The sequence below is a fragment of the Myxine glutinosa genome, chromosome 9 (assembly GCF_964187855.1).
Source record: "Myxine glutinosa chromosome 9, kmMyxGlut1.1, whole genome shotgun sequence".
Lineage (NCBI taxonomy): Eukaryota > Metazoa > Chordata > Myxini > Myxiniformes > Myxinidae > Myxine > Myxine glutinosa.
This window is the reverse complement of record NC_136269.1, coordinates 22,236,145-22,255,061: the sequence shown is the minus strand read 5'-3', so window position 1 is coordinate 22,255,061 and position 18,917 is coordinate 22,236,145. Positions and strand designations below refer to the sequence as shown.

General features: G+C 46.6%; 1 protein-coding gene across 1 annotated transcript in view; it reads left to right on the top strand.

Annotated features, from left to right (window-relative positions):
• Positions 1-18,917, top strand: part of DNAH9 (dynein axonemal heavy chain 9) — a 241,309-nt gene that overhangs the window by 84,386 nt on the left and 138,006 nt on the right. The window contains exons 26-28 of the mRNA XM_078785082.1: positions 1,867-1,993; positions 2,727-2,879; positions 18,708-18,833. Of these exons, the coding sequence (XP_078641208.1) occupies positions 1,867-1,993; positions 2,727-2,879; positions 18,708-18,833 (406 nt within the window). The remainder of the gene's footprint in view (positions 1-1,866; positions 1,994-2,726; positions 2,880-18,707; positions 18,834-18,917) is intronic.

Below are 18,917 nucleotides of genomic sequence, written 5' to 3'. Positions count from 1 at the left end.
AGATTGTTAGAAATTGGAAGGAATTTGGACACAACCGTAGTTTCTGCTACTATGGTTCTTTTGACAGTGGCACTGAACAGGCCCGATGAATCATCTATTACTGAATGGAGAACTGGAGAAGTGTGTGTGTGTGTGTGTGTGTGTGTGTGTGTGTGTGTGTGTGTGTGTGTGTGTGTGTGTGTGTGTGCGTGTGTGTGTCTCCATCACGCTTTATTCAAAAGTGATCCTGCTGTCGTATAATAATAAAAATGGTACTGTTGATAAACTAATTATCTATTTGCGAATTATATCTACCTTTGTTAGGCATCAGTTATGAAGCTTGTGGCCAGGTTTCATCAAAATTGTGCATGTAATTTCGAAGAAAAGGGCAAATACCAATGTTGGGTGGTCAAAAACCCTGCCATAGACCCCCTTAATGAGCGCAGATTTTTATGCGGTCAATACATCTTCGTTAGGTATCAGATATGAAGCTTGTGGCCAAGTTTCTTCAAAATTGTGTGTGTAGTTGAAGTGACAAAGTCTGAAGTGTTTCCAGATTCACTGGTTTACTCACTCACTGACCCACAGACCCTGCTCTCGATCCCATAAGCTCACCGGATTAAAGTCCAGTTGAGCTAAAATGGTGACGGAAAATTAAACATGTCGCTATTATGCCATACGTCTTTCATCCTGATGCGTTTTCAATGTTGTTCCTGTTAAAGTATGCCCCTTTTTTAAAAGCCCATTTTCCCTGCTATAGCGGGGGTTGGCCTTGCAGGCCCCATGGCAATCATCATGGTTCCCTTTTTGAGGCAATGTTTTTATGGCCGGATGCCCTTCCTGACGCCAACCCTTTATTCGCCTCTTACGACACGCAGGGATACGGTGTACCTATTCTAAACCGGGGCACACACCGGCTGTTAAGGTATGCCATCAGTTTAAATTTGCCTGATTGTATCTGATCTCAGAAGCAAAGCAGATTTTTGCTCAGGCAGTACTTGAATGTGAGGCCTCATGGAAGTCCAGATCCTATAGACTGAGGGACACTAGGATAGCTCAGTTAGTTGTGAGGTTGCGCCTGGGTGTTTTTTTTACCCTGCGCACGCGAAGCAAAAAGTGGGGTAAATCAATCGGGTCACTTCTGTCCGTCCGTCCATCCACAAACATCAGTTTATGATCGAGAGACAGCTGAATTTAAATAGAATGTTATATTTTGAACACGAATCAGAACATGAATCCGGAAACAAACCTGAAGTTTAGAAGTACTTTGCGCATTTGTGATCGGGACGAATTCAGAGACAGAGGAGTGAGATAATATTTTTACGACTGTCTGGCAGTCGAACAAAATTGGAAATCATTCCAACCAGGAAACTTACTGTTTTATGGATAAAGGATAGACACAACAGGCACGAATAACTAATGTAACATGTTCAATAAGGTGGTGTATAAGACTGCATCAACAGCAGTAAACTTCCAGAATTAATTTATTTATATGACCTTTACAGTCTTTATTATATTTATATTGAATTACGTACTTGAACACCGTGGAACACAAATCGCCATGCTACTGCTTCCATAAACCTCCAGTTTTGCAGTACTTTGACATGTTAAATAAGGAGGTGTATAAGACTTCTTCAACAGTGCTAAACTTCCTGATTTTTAAAATTCGACCTCTAAGATCATTATTTTATTTCAATTTATTTAAATACTTGAACACTGCGTTGGGTAAGGTGTTCTATGCACCCTCTAGTTGGTTCTGGATTTGTAAGTGAGGATACTTTGTGGTCAAGTTTAAAATAATTGTACTTTCCAATTTGAATTTGTCACCAAATTAGTGTCCACTATGATCAGTTGTTTAATTCTTGGCCCTTTTGTATTCCTTTTCAGGCTGAGCATCTGCAAGAAAGCTTTGGCTCAATATTTGGACACGAAACGCCAAGCTTTCCCTCGCTTCTACTTCATCTCATCAGCAGACCTTCTTGATATTCTCTCCAAGGGAATGAACCCCCATCTGGTAATAACTGACGTACAAATCATTTCAGATTATTCAGACATTTCTCTGGGGTGCCATGTTTATCAGCCTTAAGTTCAGGTCCTATTTTTTCAATAACATAAACTTTCTTTGAGATTTATAGCATTGATACGAGATCTCTTCCAAGGAATGTCAATACAGGAGGCCATTAGGCGATTAAAGCCTGTGCAATGGTTGCCACCATATGGTTGCTTGTCCTTGCTCTATCCTTTTATATGCTGAGTGCCAAGCATGGAAGCAGTACGTGCCATTTTGTCTTTGGTATGACTCGGTCGGGGCCTGAACCGGCCGAGCTCCCAGACTCAAAGCGGATGCTCTATCTATCCACTACGCTGCCGAGACCCGTTACATCATAGTTTGTAAATTCTCACGTCATAGTTTAAATTAATAACATTAATGCTGAAAGTATTGAAACAAACTGAAATTGCACCCCAAAGAAAAGTACCAACTACAGACGAAGTGACAAGTATAAATAATGGTGGAATTATTATTCAAAATGGTGTACATGCGTAAAAAGACTCTATTACTTGGTGACAAATAATTAATTTTATTCTGTAAGAATGGGCACTAACAAACATGACTTGAAGAAAAAGTGTTTTCTGAAGGAAGCAACAGCATAAGTTCTGTGTGATGAATGATGATACACGTAGTAATTAAAAACGAATTTGGATAAATTTGTGACAACATAAAGTGCTGTTTGGATTTCATTGTGAAGATTCAACACCACCTGTGCAAGCTGTTTGATGGAATAGCAAGACTGGAACTTGGGCCTGCCACCGATGAGAAGGATGAATTCATAATCCGAGGCATGCACAGCAAAGAGGGCGAATTTGTGCCATTCAGCAAGGCCTACGACTGCAAAGGCATGGTCAGTGTTGGAGGGAAGCATCCAGACTCATGCTTACATCATAAATTCAACTGACGTACTGACTCGTATTTGCTTCAGAATTTGCACCATCATCCTGGCTCGTACTTGCATCCGGTTCCATAACGTTCACCTGTCTCAATAGTCTTTAAATCCTTTTATCTTCTGGTAGTATATCACATTTAGTTTTAGTCTTGCATCCACATGTGGCATCACACTCTAATACTTTTCAAATTCACAAACATACAACGTGAATCACAGACATGTGTGTATATACACTATACAGGGTGAGCCAGAAATATGGTTATTTTTAACCCTCGTGTAAAGGTAATAAAAAGTTGTATTTCAAAACAAATTCTTACAAGAAAGTGAAGTACATAACATGCCATTTATTTGTGGAAAAGAACATCCAGGAGATGCGCACCATTTAGTCTGACCCATTCTCCAATCTTTGACACCAATTATTCATGACGTTCTGCAACATGGCCAAGCATTCCCTCACAAAAATTATTGCGGGCAATCTCATCATCTTGGCTTAATTCCTGGACAGTTTGAATTTTATCGGGATAAAAGTTCAAATCCTTATGCAATATGCGGCGTAGTGACATGTGAGAAATTCTTAAGGCTGATGCATGATTTCGGCTGGAGCGATGCGAACTTCTCAAAACTGACTCCCTTACACGCTCAATGTGTTGTGCCGTTCTTACTGATTTGAGTGCTCACGGCGGTTTCTCTTTTAAAGTTGAACCGGTCCTCTCAAACTTCTGAGCCCATAACTTGATAGCACGAACAGACGGCACATTTCCATGACGTTGAACATTGAAATGGAGTTTGAATTGACGTTGTGCAGCAGTTGCACTATCATTATTCTTGTAAAAAGCTTTGATAGCGAAAGCGCGTTCTTCACCCGACCAGTTCCACATGGTCACTCAAGTGTTTTGCCTGCAAAAAATAAAACTAAATCAGTAAAAAATAAGAATAATAAAAATGCATGTTATGTACTGCAATATCATGAATTAATTTATTTTGAAATACAATTTTTTATTTCCTTCACACGAATTTCAAAAATGACCATATTTCTGGCTCACCCTCTATATATATTGTAACGATTTTGAGAAGTGTAACGGGTTTTGAGAAGTGTAACGGGTTTTGAGGAGTGTAACAATTTTGGAGGAAGGGTAACGGATGTGAAGAGTATGGTTTTGGTATGGTAACATCCTGGTAATGTAAATAATGGTCGCAGCCGTCCTCCTAATTAATTTCATAGAACATACACGCAGGTCACGATATATCTTTTAAATAGTGTATTTCCTTATTCCATGTAGGCTAAGTATGTGTTTTCCACTAGATTGACTTTGCATTGTATCAAACAAAATAAGCGTAGGCCCTTCCAATTTCCCCAAAACCTCCCTTCCAATTGCCTTCCGCATTTTGGTCGGTTTTTCTCTTCAACCACCATTGGCCATGAAACAGGGTCGGAGAAGAAAGGCGTGTCTCCACCTCGTCAGAAGAGGGCAGGAGTGAACCGGCCCTAACAGCCAATCAACACCGCGGTGAGTGACCCGGTAGGCGTGCCCTCGGAGCCGGCGGCTTAATTCCGCCGGAGGTGATAAAAGCGAATGTAAGGAACTGCTTTACGAAGAGGCCTTGAGAGATACGCTGGGGGATGACCTGGAAGAGGAGCGCAATCCACCGCAAGCCCTACCTACCTGCCTGCAATATCCCCTGTCGTTGGAGAGACGCGCTGAACGGAGGGAGACGGCTCCACCCCAGGAAGAGGAGCAGGTGTGCCGAGCCAGCGCGTGACGGCCGCGGATACGCGACGGAGGTTTTCCCGCCAAAACCGCGAGGGGTTGAAAGCTGCTGCCTCCGACCTTGCCTTCCTCTCAAGCAATCAACCTCGAGCCATTACCTGCCTGCAATATCCACCGTGTGAGTGTGAACGTCCTGTCCTACTCGTTTGTCTTGGGGATTAAGTAAATGAAATAGAATAAGTTAACAATGCACTGTGTGACTGCTCTTTTCCATCTATTGCTGTAAATAATATTGGTCGCTCTAAAATATTGCTTGTGTGTGTATAATAAATCTGTTCTTCCTCCAAACTCTGTCTTTCTTCTCTCTTCTTCTCTTTCGGTCGCTTTAGAGGTTTCCCAATTGAATATCTGTAGCGCGATTAGTCAACGTTCGGTTGGAATCGGGTTCTAATCGGGGAGTAACTGTTCGGACGCGGTTAAATACACCACCGCTCGGTAAAATAACATCCAAAAACCGTGTCCGTAACAATTGGTGTCGAGGAGTCGGATTCGGACCCGGGACTAAATTTGTTAGGCCCAAATTTAAAAAAAAAAATTTTGGTCAAAATTACGAGCTGCCGAAATTGTGTTGTTTTATAAAACCCGAATTTTGAGATCGCGCCATGGACAATCAAGGCGATCGGATGTCGGTGGGGGAGATAGACGGGTTAGGGGTAACCCAGGAACCAGGGGAAATGTATGTGGAAGAAAGGGAGGAGGAGAGCAATGAGGAGGCGGTTGAGGGGGTGTCAGACGCGCAAAATGGCGCTCTCGCGCACGTGGTATCAGACGCACAAAGGGGCGGCTCGCACGAGCGCGGGGTAGCCGCGCCCGCTGCGCAAATAGCGGGAATTGATGTGCGGGACCTCATGGCGCAGATTAATGCAACCATACTAATGGCAAATATGGGGCTAGAAGCAAAAATGGATGCTCAGAGTGAGCGATTAGAGGGCCAAATGGGGGTAATGGGAAACCAAATGGGGGTAATGAGGGACGAAGCGAGGGGTACCGGTAAGGAGTTAGACAAGAAATTTGAGGGGTTAGACAATAATTTTAAGGAGTTAGACAAGAAATTTGAGGGATTAGACAATGGGATAGAAGGGGTGAAAAATGGGTTAATGGGGGTAGAAAACAGAATGGCCGCTCAAGAGAATCAGTTAGAGGGGGTGAAAAATGGGTTAATGGGGTTAGAAAATAGGATGGAGGACAAATTGCGGGAAATGGGGGAACAATCCGCCCGGGAAATCGAACAGATGGGGAACCAGATGGAGGAAATACGAAGAGGGGTGAGTGAGGAGGTCTCGGGGCTGCGCGAGGAGGTAAAGCGAGGCGAAAAGCGTATAGAGAAAGAGGTGAGAAATAATACGGCTAAGTTACAAGGGGGAATAGAAGATCTGACGGAGGAGGTGGAGCAGCTGACAGAGGGACAAACTAAGTTAGTGGAGCAGGTTCAAAAGAACACTGCGGTACTAGGAGGGTTAAAGGCGACACAAAAAGAAATTAAAAACGAATTAATAGCGACGCAGAGGCAATGTCAGATGGTACGGGAGGAACTGACAATGAGGGTGGACGAGGTGACAGAAGTAATGGAGACAAAGGACCGGCAGGTGAGGATGCACATAGAGACGGTCACGGTAGCCTTAGAGGACGAACTTGAGGGGACGCACCGAGAAATAAAAGAGGTAAAGGAAAAATTAGAGGAGGTGGAAGAAGGGGTGAGTGAAATTAAGAAGAGACGGAGGGAAGCTAAGAGGGAGATAAAGGAGGAAGTCATGGAATATGTACAAGGTCTGTGTTCAAATCATGATGCGGTGCTCACTAACCAAATAAAAAGTTTGCAGGTGGCAGAGGAGGTGCGACGAGGTACGGAGGTGAGTGGCAATGTATATGATGTGAGGAAAGCTTCAGTCGGCTTGGGGATTGGTTTGGATCCGGGTGTTCGTGAAAGGCCGTTGGTGAGGTGTGCGACAGGTCTGGTGTGCGAAAAAAGAGGTGTGCGAGAATGTCCGACCATGGGGTGTGTGAGGAAAAAGTGCACGCCGAGGAGTGAGTGTGCCGTCAGGAGTGAGTCGGTCGTAGCGCGTGTGCGAGGGAGCACAGGGAAGCGCGGTGTGGTGAGTGTTACGGAGGAGGTAACGAAAAAGTGTGCGCGGGAGGATGCGCGAGAAAGGTGTGTTACGGACGGGTGCAAGGGGAAAGCGCATGCTGTCAAGAGTAAGGGAGAATGCATGCCTGTGGTGAGTGTTACAGAGGGTGTGACGGGACAAGGTGCGGCAGAGTGTGCGCGAGAAAGGTGTGTAACGGACGGGTGCATGAGGAAAGAGTGCGCTGTCGAGAGGAAGGGTGAGTGCGCGACCGAGAGTGGAGGTGAGAGTAGTGAGAGTGAAACGGAGCGTGAGTTGGTTGTGGCAGGTGAGCGAGGATGTACACCTGGAATAGAAGGATGCACACCTGGAATGGTAGAGCGTGAGTGGGAATGCACGCTGGAATTGGTAGTGAGACACGTGGTTGGGTGTGCGGGTGAGAGCACACCTGTGATTGTCACAAAGGAGGTGACCGAGAAAGGGGCGCGAAGAGGTGTATTGGTGAGGTGTGCGAGCGACGAATGTGTGCCAAGGTGTTCGGTGGTCAGGTGTGTGACCAAGTCGATGGGCGGAGTGAGTGTACCGGGGTGTGTAAGGAAAGGTACGAGGAGAATGGGAACGGCTGCATGTATGAGCACGAAAGGGGTAGCGTATGCATGTAAGCCTGCAGGTGAGGCGTCGACGATAACCGGGTTAAAGGTTAGGTCGACTTTTAGCCGGATCGGGCCCTCGGTGCGTGCCGGGCTTCGCGTGCCGCGAGAACCAGCGGAGATCCGAGCCACGGCGGGTTCGAAAGGACCGCCGTGCGCGATCCACGCTGGGCCTCGCGTGGAGCCGCGTCCGGGCTCCACTAGGCGGAGCGGGCAGCCCGATAGGAAGGGTCGTCATGGCGACCACCTTCTATTGAGACGTGCCGGCAGGTCGAGATCGGGACATTGGATGGCTCCACGCCGAGGTGGTGCATGGGATCTCGGCCCGGGTAAGCCTCCGTCCCTGCCCCGAATGCGGGACGTATCCAGCCGCTGGCACAAAAGAACCCGCGTTCATTGCTCGGCTGTACGAAGCCGGGCTGTAGATGTGAATTGGCGCACCGAGAGGACCTAATAAGTAGACGGGTGATGGTGATAGTGATAGTAGTGATTTGATACAAAATTTAGAAAAGTGAATAGAATTGGCAGTAAATAGAAAATTTTTGACTTGTGGAATCTCGACGAACAAAATTGATAGTGAGAGACCCGCGATGTGGTGGGATGGCAAATCCACCATCCCTCACAGAGTGGGGGCAAATGCGCAATAGTTTATGGGGTGGCTATGACAACCGAGCCAGGGAGGGCTTGGATAATGATAGGGATCTAGAAGAGATTGACATTAGGTAACGTTAAGTTTAGTTAGTGACTGATACCTGTAGTGGGGACGCAGGTAGATTAGTGTGGATTATAATGACGTGGGAGCGCAATAGTTTAAAGGGACGACTGGGAAGCGCAAGTTTCAGAGGGGAGAAGTTAGCTGAGATGATGCCGTGTGTGTGAGGATTGAACGGGTGAGAATGGAACAGGTGTGATTGCACAGGTGTGCAACTGAACAGGTGTGTGGAGCAGTGTATGAGGGAGTAGTGGTGATTGCGTGTTGTGTTGACCAAATGGTCCAGGAAGAAAGGAGGGTGCAGGTGGCACCAGGTATGATTGCACAGGTGTGCAACGACAGGTGTATGGAATAAATGGTATGGAGTATTGGAATGGATGGTCGTGGAGTGAGAATGGTGGAAATTGTGGAGTGGAGTGGATGGTGCGAAGGTGTGAATGGGGGAAGAGTGGACCCCCATCACGGATACCCGGGGCGGGTAGTGTAAGTGTTAGGTAGAGGGTACAGGTAAATTGTGGTTGGATATTGGCATCTGTGGTGCGGGTGACAGAATGGTATGTGGATGGGTGCGTTGGTGTTGTGGAAATGGCTGGGCGTGTAGCCTGTTAGTGTGTGTAGTTGGTTTGGGCACTCCACCACTGTAAGGATGTCGGCCAGGTGAGGCCGCAGGTGGGCTCTGGGAGCCGGTAGTAGTTGTGTGGATGGGGCCCGAGGATCCGGAGGACGGACCCGGGTAGCCCAGTGCCAGAGGGCACCAAGGGGTGACAGAGCCAGGAGAGGGGCTGTCCCCAGTTAGTTAGGTTAGGGTGAGGAGCTAGGTAAGCTCGGGTGGCAACTACAGTGGTGGAGGTGTGCAGGTGGGTAGACCTGTTGGGAGAGGTACACGTCGCAGCCCAGAAATTGTGCTAGAGCACCGGGAGATGAATCGGGGGAGTGAGACCCCAAATTGAGAAGCACCACAGTTTGGTCAATGGGAATTGGTTTTTAAAACCACATAGAGTAAGATTGCCAATGGATTGGCAGGGAAAGACCCCGGGTAGTGTAAAGTGTGTTAAAATCATTTAGAGGATAGTTAGGATGAAGGATCTCCTCACACCATCTGCATCCACTCACCTGAGGTGACAGGTACTCCACACCATGCCATGTTTTGATTATTTTTTATGATGCAAATGTTTGGATTGTGAGACGCATCATGACGTGGGTGTGACATTGTGCTTTGATGTTCCATCTCTGCCTCCTTATGAGGATTGATGATGAATTTGATGATGGCAAATTTTGAAGTAGAGGGATTGTGGTGACGAATTTGGTATAAGGGAAATATGGGGAAGACGTGACAGTAGTGACGAATTTGTAAATGGGTAGATTTTGTAAATATGGGGTAAGAGCAAGGGTAGTGTAGGTGACAGGGGGGTGACGTACGGTAGGGACGAGCTTTCTCACTTCGCCCTCCGTACGCATTTCACCTTGCATTGCCTTGTTTGACGTGTACCCTTGTGACCTTACCCCTCGCTCAATTGTCTTTCTTTTGTCTCCCACATGACCTGTGCGCCATTGGGTGCCGAGGGGAGCGTGCGTGAGGTGGCCATTGTGCGCCCGAGATTCCCAGAACCAGCACGCATTGCGTTGATGTACCACTTTATGGACCGCTGTTCGGCGGCCAAGTACCACTTGATGGACCCCAGGTTCTGGGGCAGAGCACCTCTGTTGGAGACCGGCCATAGTGGCCAGGGAATCTTGCTTGCGGACCTCGGTAAGGTGGCACCTATGCCAAACAGGTGGACCACCCTTAGTTGGCCCCTGAGGCCCTAAATAATAATAAAAAACGAACACAAGTTGTGCTTTTTATTATGTCCAAATAGGCCGCATGAAGCCAGAAGACGTCAGGAAGAACATCGGCCCAGCAGACAAGGAGAAGACCACCACCAGTTGTTTTGTTGTGTTTATTATGAACCATGGTGACTGCGCACCGAGTGGTGCTTTGTGGTGCTTGTGGTGCTTTTGGTGCTTTTGGGTGCTTTGGTGGTATTGGTACTGGTGCATCGATGCAATGCGTGCTGTCTCCTCCCTCCCAACAGGAATTTCTTTCTCTTGTTCCCTAAAAAGAAAAGAAAAAAACACACAGGTCCTGGGTTGCGTTGTAAATAAGAAATCACGTCATTGTAAATAATGCTCCCCACCGTAAATGTATAGTTTCAGAATAATTCCGTAATTCGGTTAGCTGTGGGCTTGAGTCTGTTAGACAGGATGCAATGCAATAGGGGGACATACTTATTTGTGTTTTAAAATTGTCACACTCAGGGTCAGGTTAATTGTAGAGGGAATTACACCTACATGTCACACTCAGTTAAGTCTAGTAGGCCCGAGGACGTGCCTGAAGAAAGGAGGGTGCAGTGTAACGATTTTGAGAAGTGTAACGGGTTTTGAGAAGTGTAACGGGTTTTGAGGAGTGTAACAATTTTGGAGGAAGGGTAACGGATGTGAAGAGTATGGTTTTGGTATGGTAACATCCTGGTAATGTAAATAATGGTCGCAGCCGTCCTCCTAATTAATTTCATAGAACATACACGCAGGTCACGATATATCTTTTAAATAGTGTATTTCCTTATTCCATGTAGGCTAAGTATGTGTTTTCCACTAGATTGACTTTGCATTGTATCAAACAAAATAAGCGTAGGCCCTTCCAATTTCCCCAAAACCTCCCTTCCAATTGCCTTCCGCATTTTGGTCGGTTTTTCTCTTCAACCACCATTGGCCATGAAACAGGGTCGGAGAAGAAAGGCGTGTCTCCACCTCGTCAGAAGAGGGCAGGAGTGAACCGGCCCTAACAGCCAATCAACACCGCGGTGAGTGACCCGGTAGGCGTGCCCTCGGAGCCGGCGGCTTAATTCCGCCGGAGGTGATAAAAGCGAATGTAAGGAACTGCTTTACGAAGAGGCCTTGAGAGATACGCTGGGGGATGACCTGGAAGAGGAGCGCAATCCACCGCAAGCCCTACCTACCTGCCTGCAATATCCCCTGTCGTTGGAGAGACGCGCTGAACGGAGGGAGACGGCTCCACCCCAGGAAGAGGAGCAGGTGTGCCGAGCCAGCGCGTGACGGCCGCGGATACGCGACGGAGGTTTTCCCGCCAAAACCGCGAGGGGTTGAAAGCTACTGCCTCCGACCTTGCCTTCCTCTCAAGCAATCAACCTCGAGCCATTACCTGCCTGCAATATCCACCGTGTGAGTGTGAACGTCCTGTCCTACTCGTTTGTCTTGGGGATTAAGTAAATGAAATAGAATAAGTTAACAATGCACTGTGTGACTGCTCTTTTCCATCTATTGCTGTAAATAATATTGGTCGCTCTAAAATATTGCTTGTGTGTGTATAATAAATCTGTTCTTCCTCCAAACTCTGTCTTTCTTCTCTCTTCTTCTCTTTCGGTCGCTTTAGAGGTTTCCCAATTGAATATCTGTAGCGCGATTAGTCAACGTTCGGTTGGAATCGGGTTCTAATCGGGGAGTAACTGTTCGGACGCGGTTAAATACACCACCGCTCGGTAAAATAACATCCAAAAACCGTGTCCGTAACAATATAAACAGTCGGACCCCGCTATTCACAGTTCCCGCTATTTGCGGAATCCATGTATTCACGGTTAATAAAATGCGACATGTTTCTCTATTCACGGAAAAATGTCCCACAAATTCGCGGTTTTTTTCCGGTTCTCGGCCCTGTTCCGCAAAACGCGCCCCCCCCCCACCCCCCCCCCCCCTATTCATGGCCCATGTTCCGCGAATTCGCAGGTTTTCAGAGGCACCAAAAAAATTTCATGAGCCGTTAGCTTGACACATTTATAAAACCCATCTTTCACCAGCCATGCATAAAGCAGCTGGACGTATGTACGCAAAAAACATCTTATGCGAGCCGTGAGCATCACCTGCTTATACAGTGCAGTACAGTACAGTACAGTACCGTACATTCACTGCTGTGTGCTTTGCGTTTCCATGGCTTTCGTGGCCGTGAATTTTAGCCGCACTATAAGCGAGCTTCGCGGGATATCACACCAGATGTGTAAACAAGTCAACTCCGTGAATTATCGAATGCAAACACTTCATTTATAAATCTATTACAGTTTGCAATTTACGGTAAAGCATCATCAGAGATGTTACACAATGAAAACGCTTCGGGGGATGTTCCATCAGTGACGAAAATATGTCAACCCCACAAATTATAGAATGCAAATGCTTCATTAAGACGATCATTGAAATTCGCAGATAGGCTCAATAGGGCATCATCTGATAACATCCCCCACAAACAATGTCAGGGGATTCACCCCTCCCGCAGCTACCCACAATGCTCGCAATCATACATATACAGATTGTATCCTCGATCTCGATCATTGTTCTCATCCCGTTGCTTCGACCTGTGTTTTTGACTCTCGCTCTGCTCATCGTTCAAGGCGACTAAGAGGGTTGGCGTCAGGAAGGGCATCCGGCCATAAAAACATTGCCTCATAAAGAGAACCAAGACAATTACAACTACATATGGGCAGGGTACAGCCCGAAGTGGAGATCGGTTTCTGAGGTTTGGGACATGGAATGTAGGGACAATGACAGGGAGATCAGGAGAAGTGGTGGAAGTATTGGTCAGAAGAAGAGTGGACATACGTTGTGTGCAGGAGACGAGATGGAAGGGAAGTGGTGTGAGAATGGTGAAGGGTAGGCAGGGACAGAAATACAAGTTTGTGTGGCAAGGGTGCCCGGAGGGCGTGAATGGTGTTGGTGTCCTGTTTTCTGAGGAGTTTGTACACAGTGTGGTGAGTGTGACAAGAGTGAGTGATAGGTTGATGATGGTGAAAATGATGATTGGAAAGCTCTTGGTGAACGTCATCTCGGGATATGCTCCGCAGGTTGGTCGAAGCGATGAAGAGAAGGACAAGTTCTGGTGTGCGATAGAGAAGCTTATGGAAAACGTGAAAGATGAGGAAGTTGTTGTGGTGGGAGGACACCTAAATGGACATGTGGGAAGGAGTATGGACGGTTTTGAGGGAGTTCATGGGGGTTACGGATATGGTGTGAGAAATGATGGAGAAGGTGAAAGGATTTTCGAGTTTTCTGATGGAGCTGATTTGTTGATTTGTAATACTCAGTTCCAGAAAGAGGATAATAAGCTTGTTACATACACGTCAGGTGGGTCGACGACAACCGTTGACTACCTGATGGCGCGTAGGCGAGATAGGGGGCACCTCCGGGACACAAAGGTGATCCCGGGGGAGGAGGCTGTTTCACAGCACCACTTGGTTGTCTGCGACATAAGGGTGAAAGGTGCGAGGAGAGCTCGGCGGGTGAAGTACCAACCGAGAATGAAGGTGTGGAGGTTGAAAGAGGTGACAGTAAGGGAGGCATTAAAAGAGAGGCTGAGTAGGGTAGAGGATGATGTGGTTGAGCTTGAAAGTGGTTGGATGTCAATGAAAGATAGTCTGTTGGGAGCCGTTGGTGAGGTATGTGGATGGACAAAAGGACCACCGAGGAACTCGGAAACATGGTGGTGGGATGATGAAGTTGGAAAGAGGATTGACAAGAACAGGAAAAAGTTCAAGGAGTGGCAGAAGGTGAAGGATACGGGAGCAGAAAAAGCAGAGCATGAAAGTTATAAGGCAGCCAAGAAGGCTGCAAAGAAAGAGGTAGCAAAGGCGCAGGAGGCATGCAGCAAAATCTTCGGAGAACGCTTGGATTCGGAAGTGGGTCAGAGAGCGGTATTCAGGATTACAAAGCAGATAGCGAAAGAGAGATGTGATGTGATGGGGGTGAGTTGCTTGAAGGATGAAGTGGGACAAATCGATGTGGACCCAGATGGAATTAAAGGAAGATGGAAAAGATATATGGAAATGCTGTTGAATACAGACAATAAATGGGATGGCAACATTGAGAGTAACCCAGTTTTAGGACCGGCAGAGAAGATAACTGAGAAGGAAGTTGAGGAAGCGATAAAAGCAATGAAGAGTAGAAAAGCGGGAGGGCCGACGGGAGTTGTGGGAGATATGTTGAAGGCAGCAGGAAGTTGGGGTGTGAAGAGAATGACAGAGATCTGTAATCTGGTGGTGAAAGAAGGCCGCATTACAGTGGATTGGGAACAGAGTACCCTCGTCCCTCTATACAAGGGGAAAGGTGACCCTCTGGACTGTGGCTCATACCGAGCGATAAAGTTATTGGAGCATGGAATGAAGGTATTGGAAAGGGTGTTGGAGAGGAGGATAAGGAAGAAGGTGAAGATCGACGAAATGCAGTTTAGATTTATGCCAGGAAGAGGAACGACAGACGCGCTCTTTATTGTGAGGCAGTTGCAGGAGAAGTATATGGAGCAGAGGAAGAAGTTGTTTCTTGGGTTTGTTGATCTGGAGAAAGCATTTGATAGGGTTCCACGTGAAGTATTGACATGGGCATTGAGGAAGTTAGGAGTGGAGGAATGGTTGATCAGAGTAGTGATGGCAATATACAAAAGAGCACGCACAGCTGTAAGGACGAAGGACGGGAACAGTGGTGAGTTTGAGGTGAAGGTGGGAGTGCATCAGGGGTCGGTACTAAGTCCACTACTATTTGTAGCTGTGATGGAGGTGCTGCCTCAGAACGTAAAGTAGGGTTTACCGTGGGAGTTGTTGTATGCAGATGATCTGGTGTTGATTGCGGAAAGTATGGATGGACTGAAGGAAAAGATGAACAAGTGGAAGGAATGTATGGAGACAAAAGGTCTAAAGGTGAATATCGGAAAGACAAAGGTGATGGCAAGTGGTAAAGCATGTGGTGAGGTGGAAAGAACTGTGAAGTGGCCGTGTGCTGTGTGCAGGAAGGGTGTCGGAGTGAACTCCATTCAATGTACAATGTGCGCTGAGTGGGCTCATCAAAAATGTAGTGGTCTGAGAGGGTCATTAACCAGTGTGGCAGCTACATTCAAATGTAAGGTGTGCACAGAGGGAGCTACAGATGGAGGAAATGTTGAGTTGGATCTTGGAGACGGCGTGAAGCTGGAAAGTGTGAAAACATTTTGTTACCTAGGAGACATGCTGAATGGAGAAGGTGGATCAGACTCGGCAACAGTTGCTCGAGTGAGATGTGCATGGAAGAAGTTTCAGGAACTGAGTGGTGTGCTGACGAGGAGGGGAGTGTCGTTGAAGCTGAAGGGAAAGGTGTATGCTGCATGTGTGAGAAGTGTTATGATTTATGGGAGTGAGACATGGGTAATGAACGTAGAGCAGCAACGAAGCCTGGAAAGGGTGGAAATGCGAATGGTTCGGTGGATTTGTGGAGTATCATTGAGAGAGAGGAAGACAAATGATGAATTGCGAAAGATGATGGGAATAGAGCCTGTGATTGATGCTGTGAAGAGGAACAGGTTGAGATGGTTTGGTCATGTGTTGAGGAAGGATGAAAGTGACTGGTTGAGAAGAGTGATGGAAATGAATGTAGAAGGAAGTAGAGGACGGGTAAGACTGAGAAAGACTTGGCTAAAGATGGTGGAAGAAGAAATGCGGGCAACGGGGTTAACAAGGAGAGATGCAGAAAATAGGGCAAAATGGAGAAGATTGTCATGGGGACCGCAAGGCTAACCCCCGCTCTAGCAGGGAAAATGGCCTTAAAATGCATGTTGTTGTTGTTGTTGTTGCTCTGCTCATCGTTCAATTAATGGCTCCCAAGCGCAAGACCAGTGCCGGAGATGTGTCGACTACCAAGAGGCAGAAGAAAGTGATGAGCCTCAGCAACAATGGAAGGATTTCAATATTGCCTACTGCATCGGTGCCATCAAGGAGTTGCTGGATGAGGTGAGAGCCTCCACCATCAATGTTTGCTGGCACAACCTGTGGCCACAGGCAGTCAGAAACTTTACTGGCTTTCCCGATAACACTGAGGAGAGGCATGTGATTGTCGGGTTGGCACGGCAGTTGTGAGGAAAGGATTTGATGACATTCAGCCTGAGGAGTTGGAGGATCTCATTGCCTCACATGGCGACAACCTCACCGAGGAGGAGTTGGAGGCCATTATTACGGTTTCCAAGGAGGACGACGCAGGCAGTGATGAGGAAGAGGTGCCAAGGTCTAACCTCACAGTTCAGTCCGGAGTGAGTTGCTGCATGGCATGCGGGCGCTTGTCGACAGGATGGAAGATGCTGACCCAGTCATGGAGAGGTACCTCAAGTTCAAGAGTGGCTTGGATGATTTGCTTCTCCCCTACAAAGAGCTGCATTGAATCCTGCGGGAATCTGCCAGGCAGCTCTCCATTGCCCATTTTTTTAGCCCTGCTCCCTCCACCTCAAGACTACCAGCACCCTCCTCTCCTGCCGGCCTCTCAGTGTCCTCTCGCCAGCTTCCTCACCAACACCCTCAACTGCTGCCTCTCCTACCTCTCCCTCAGTGCATGACGTTGCAGGACTATCATTTGGGTCATCCTCAGAGTTCGAGAAATTCATGGGATTTTAATTAATTACCATCATCATTGTCGCCATCATCATCATCATTTGAAAGTTGCGTGCGTTTGTAAAAAAAAAAAAAAAAAAAAAAAATTGAAACGGTACATGATGGTGTTGTGTTTTTTTTTTTCACGGTGCGGTATGGTTGAGCTGGTTAAGCACTTTTCATAAACTGTAAGCGCATTCCTTCAATAAATTGGAAATGGTACTTGGTGTTGTCGGTTTTTTTTTTTTTTTTTGGTAATAATTTTTTGTGAAACTGTAATCATGTGCATTTGCAGTCGAAAACATTTTAAACTTTAAAAATTTTCCTCTATGAAACAGGAACCGCCGGGAACCTATAACGTATCCCCCTTTTCCCCATTGAAACAATGCCACGGCATACATTCACAGGATTTTCATCGACGTTCGTGGATTTTCGTCGACATTCACAGGCTTTGTCTCACCATTTCCAGGACTTTCATCGACCTTTGCAGATTATCATCGACATTCTCTGGATTTGCATCACCATTCGCGGATTTTGCCTCGCCGTTCGCGGTTTGGTCCTCTATTTGTGGATTTTCACGACTCGGGTACCATTCCCCCCCCCCCCCCCCATCCGGCCCCCCTTTTTCCATTGAAACAATGCCCCGCTATTCACGGGTTTCGCTATTCGTGGATTTTCCAGGAACGTATCCCCCGCGAATCGCGGGGTCCGACTTTGTGTGTATATATATCAGTGACCACATCTGCCATCATGGGTGAGAGACATGATTTACATTGAATTTCTAAGTGAGGTAAGGAGTCTTGCTTCTAGATTTGATTGCACTTAATTGGTGTAGAGGGCTCATGGTCCTGACATTGCCCCAGCAATGGCGAAAATGCTCAGTCATTTGATTTGGAATGCCTGTGGGATTACTGTGTGTTGTTTTGTGTGCTGAGGTGCTGTGCAACCTTGGTGTACCCGTCCTGGGTGTTCCAAAAAAAGATATTTCGTACCACAAATTATCCAATGATACCCTTTGTTTTATTTGATACAGAAATTTATAAAGTTTTCTTTATTTTCAGGTCTGGTGGTTTCATGTAAAATAAAATGGTCACTCCACACGACAAAGCTCACTCAGTGCGTCGAATCGTTCATCGGTATGAGATTTAACACGCAAGTTCAGCATAATTTCCGTACAATGTATGGAAGGAATCCGCCATCGTGGAATTATATCAGAGAGTGGTACAAAAGGTTTAAGGAGACCGGAAGTTGTTAGAAACAGAAAAATGCCGGTCAACCAAGCAAAAGTGCAGCAGCCATTGAACGATTGTGTGAATCATTTCAATGAAGTCCCAGAAAATCAACCCGACGTGCATCCAGAGAACTGGGACTACCAACCACCACTGTACACTGGATATTTTGCATGAAATACTGAAACTTTATGCCTATACGGTGCAGATTCATTGGGCCTAAGTCGTTTGAGCTGTCCTGAATGAAAATTTTTCAGGTCACTGGATTGGCCGATATAGACCAACCTCCTGGCCCCCATGATCACCAGACATAACCCCCCTTGATTTTTTTTTTCTGTGGGTGTTTGTCAAAGATGTTGTCTACAACACCAAGTTGGCAAACCTGCAGGATCTTTGTTCTCGGATCACAGATGCATGCGCACTGGTGGACGCAAACATGCTGAGCCGAACATGGAAAGAACTCGTGTACCGCCTTGATGTCCTGCATGCAACAAACGGAGCTCACATTGAAGTGTATTGATGGTGTGCACAAAACTGAGTTTCTGCACAAAGGGTATCATTGTATCATTTGTGGTTATAAATTAACAACCAAAGTTGTCCGAGTCTTTTTGGAACATCCTGTCATTTCAACTGCCTCTGGAAGTACAGCTTCTCGGTAGCCCTTATGTAAAGCTTCACTTTCCTCCAAACCGGTGACTGCCTTTTTGTATCCCCAGTTTCCAGCAGCAGTGATCATAAATTGATTGAGTTATTGGTCATCATGTCTGAGAGACATGATTGGCATGGAGTTCATGTCATATCAGTGTATGTACAACAACTGTGGTGAACCGCTGTTATTTCTGAGCTATTACAAGCAGTTGTATTTGTTGCGGACATTTTGATCAGTTGTCAGTCTGTTTTGTCTCTGGTTTATGCTGTCCCCATGATTTATCTGTAGGCAGAAGTTTGGCTCAACCAACTACTCAATGGCATGCGTGCTACCATTCGAGAGCAGATGGTGGGAGCTATCAATGCCTATGAGGATAAGGCTCGAGACCAATGGATCTTTGACTTCCCTGCTCAGGTACTGATTTTAATTAAGCTAAAGGGCTGAAGGGCTGTCTTGTGTAAATACGAGAATAAAATGGCTGAATTCTTCTGTAAGCCA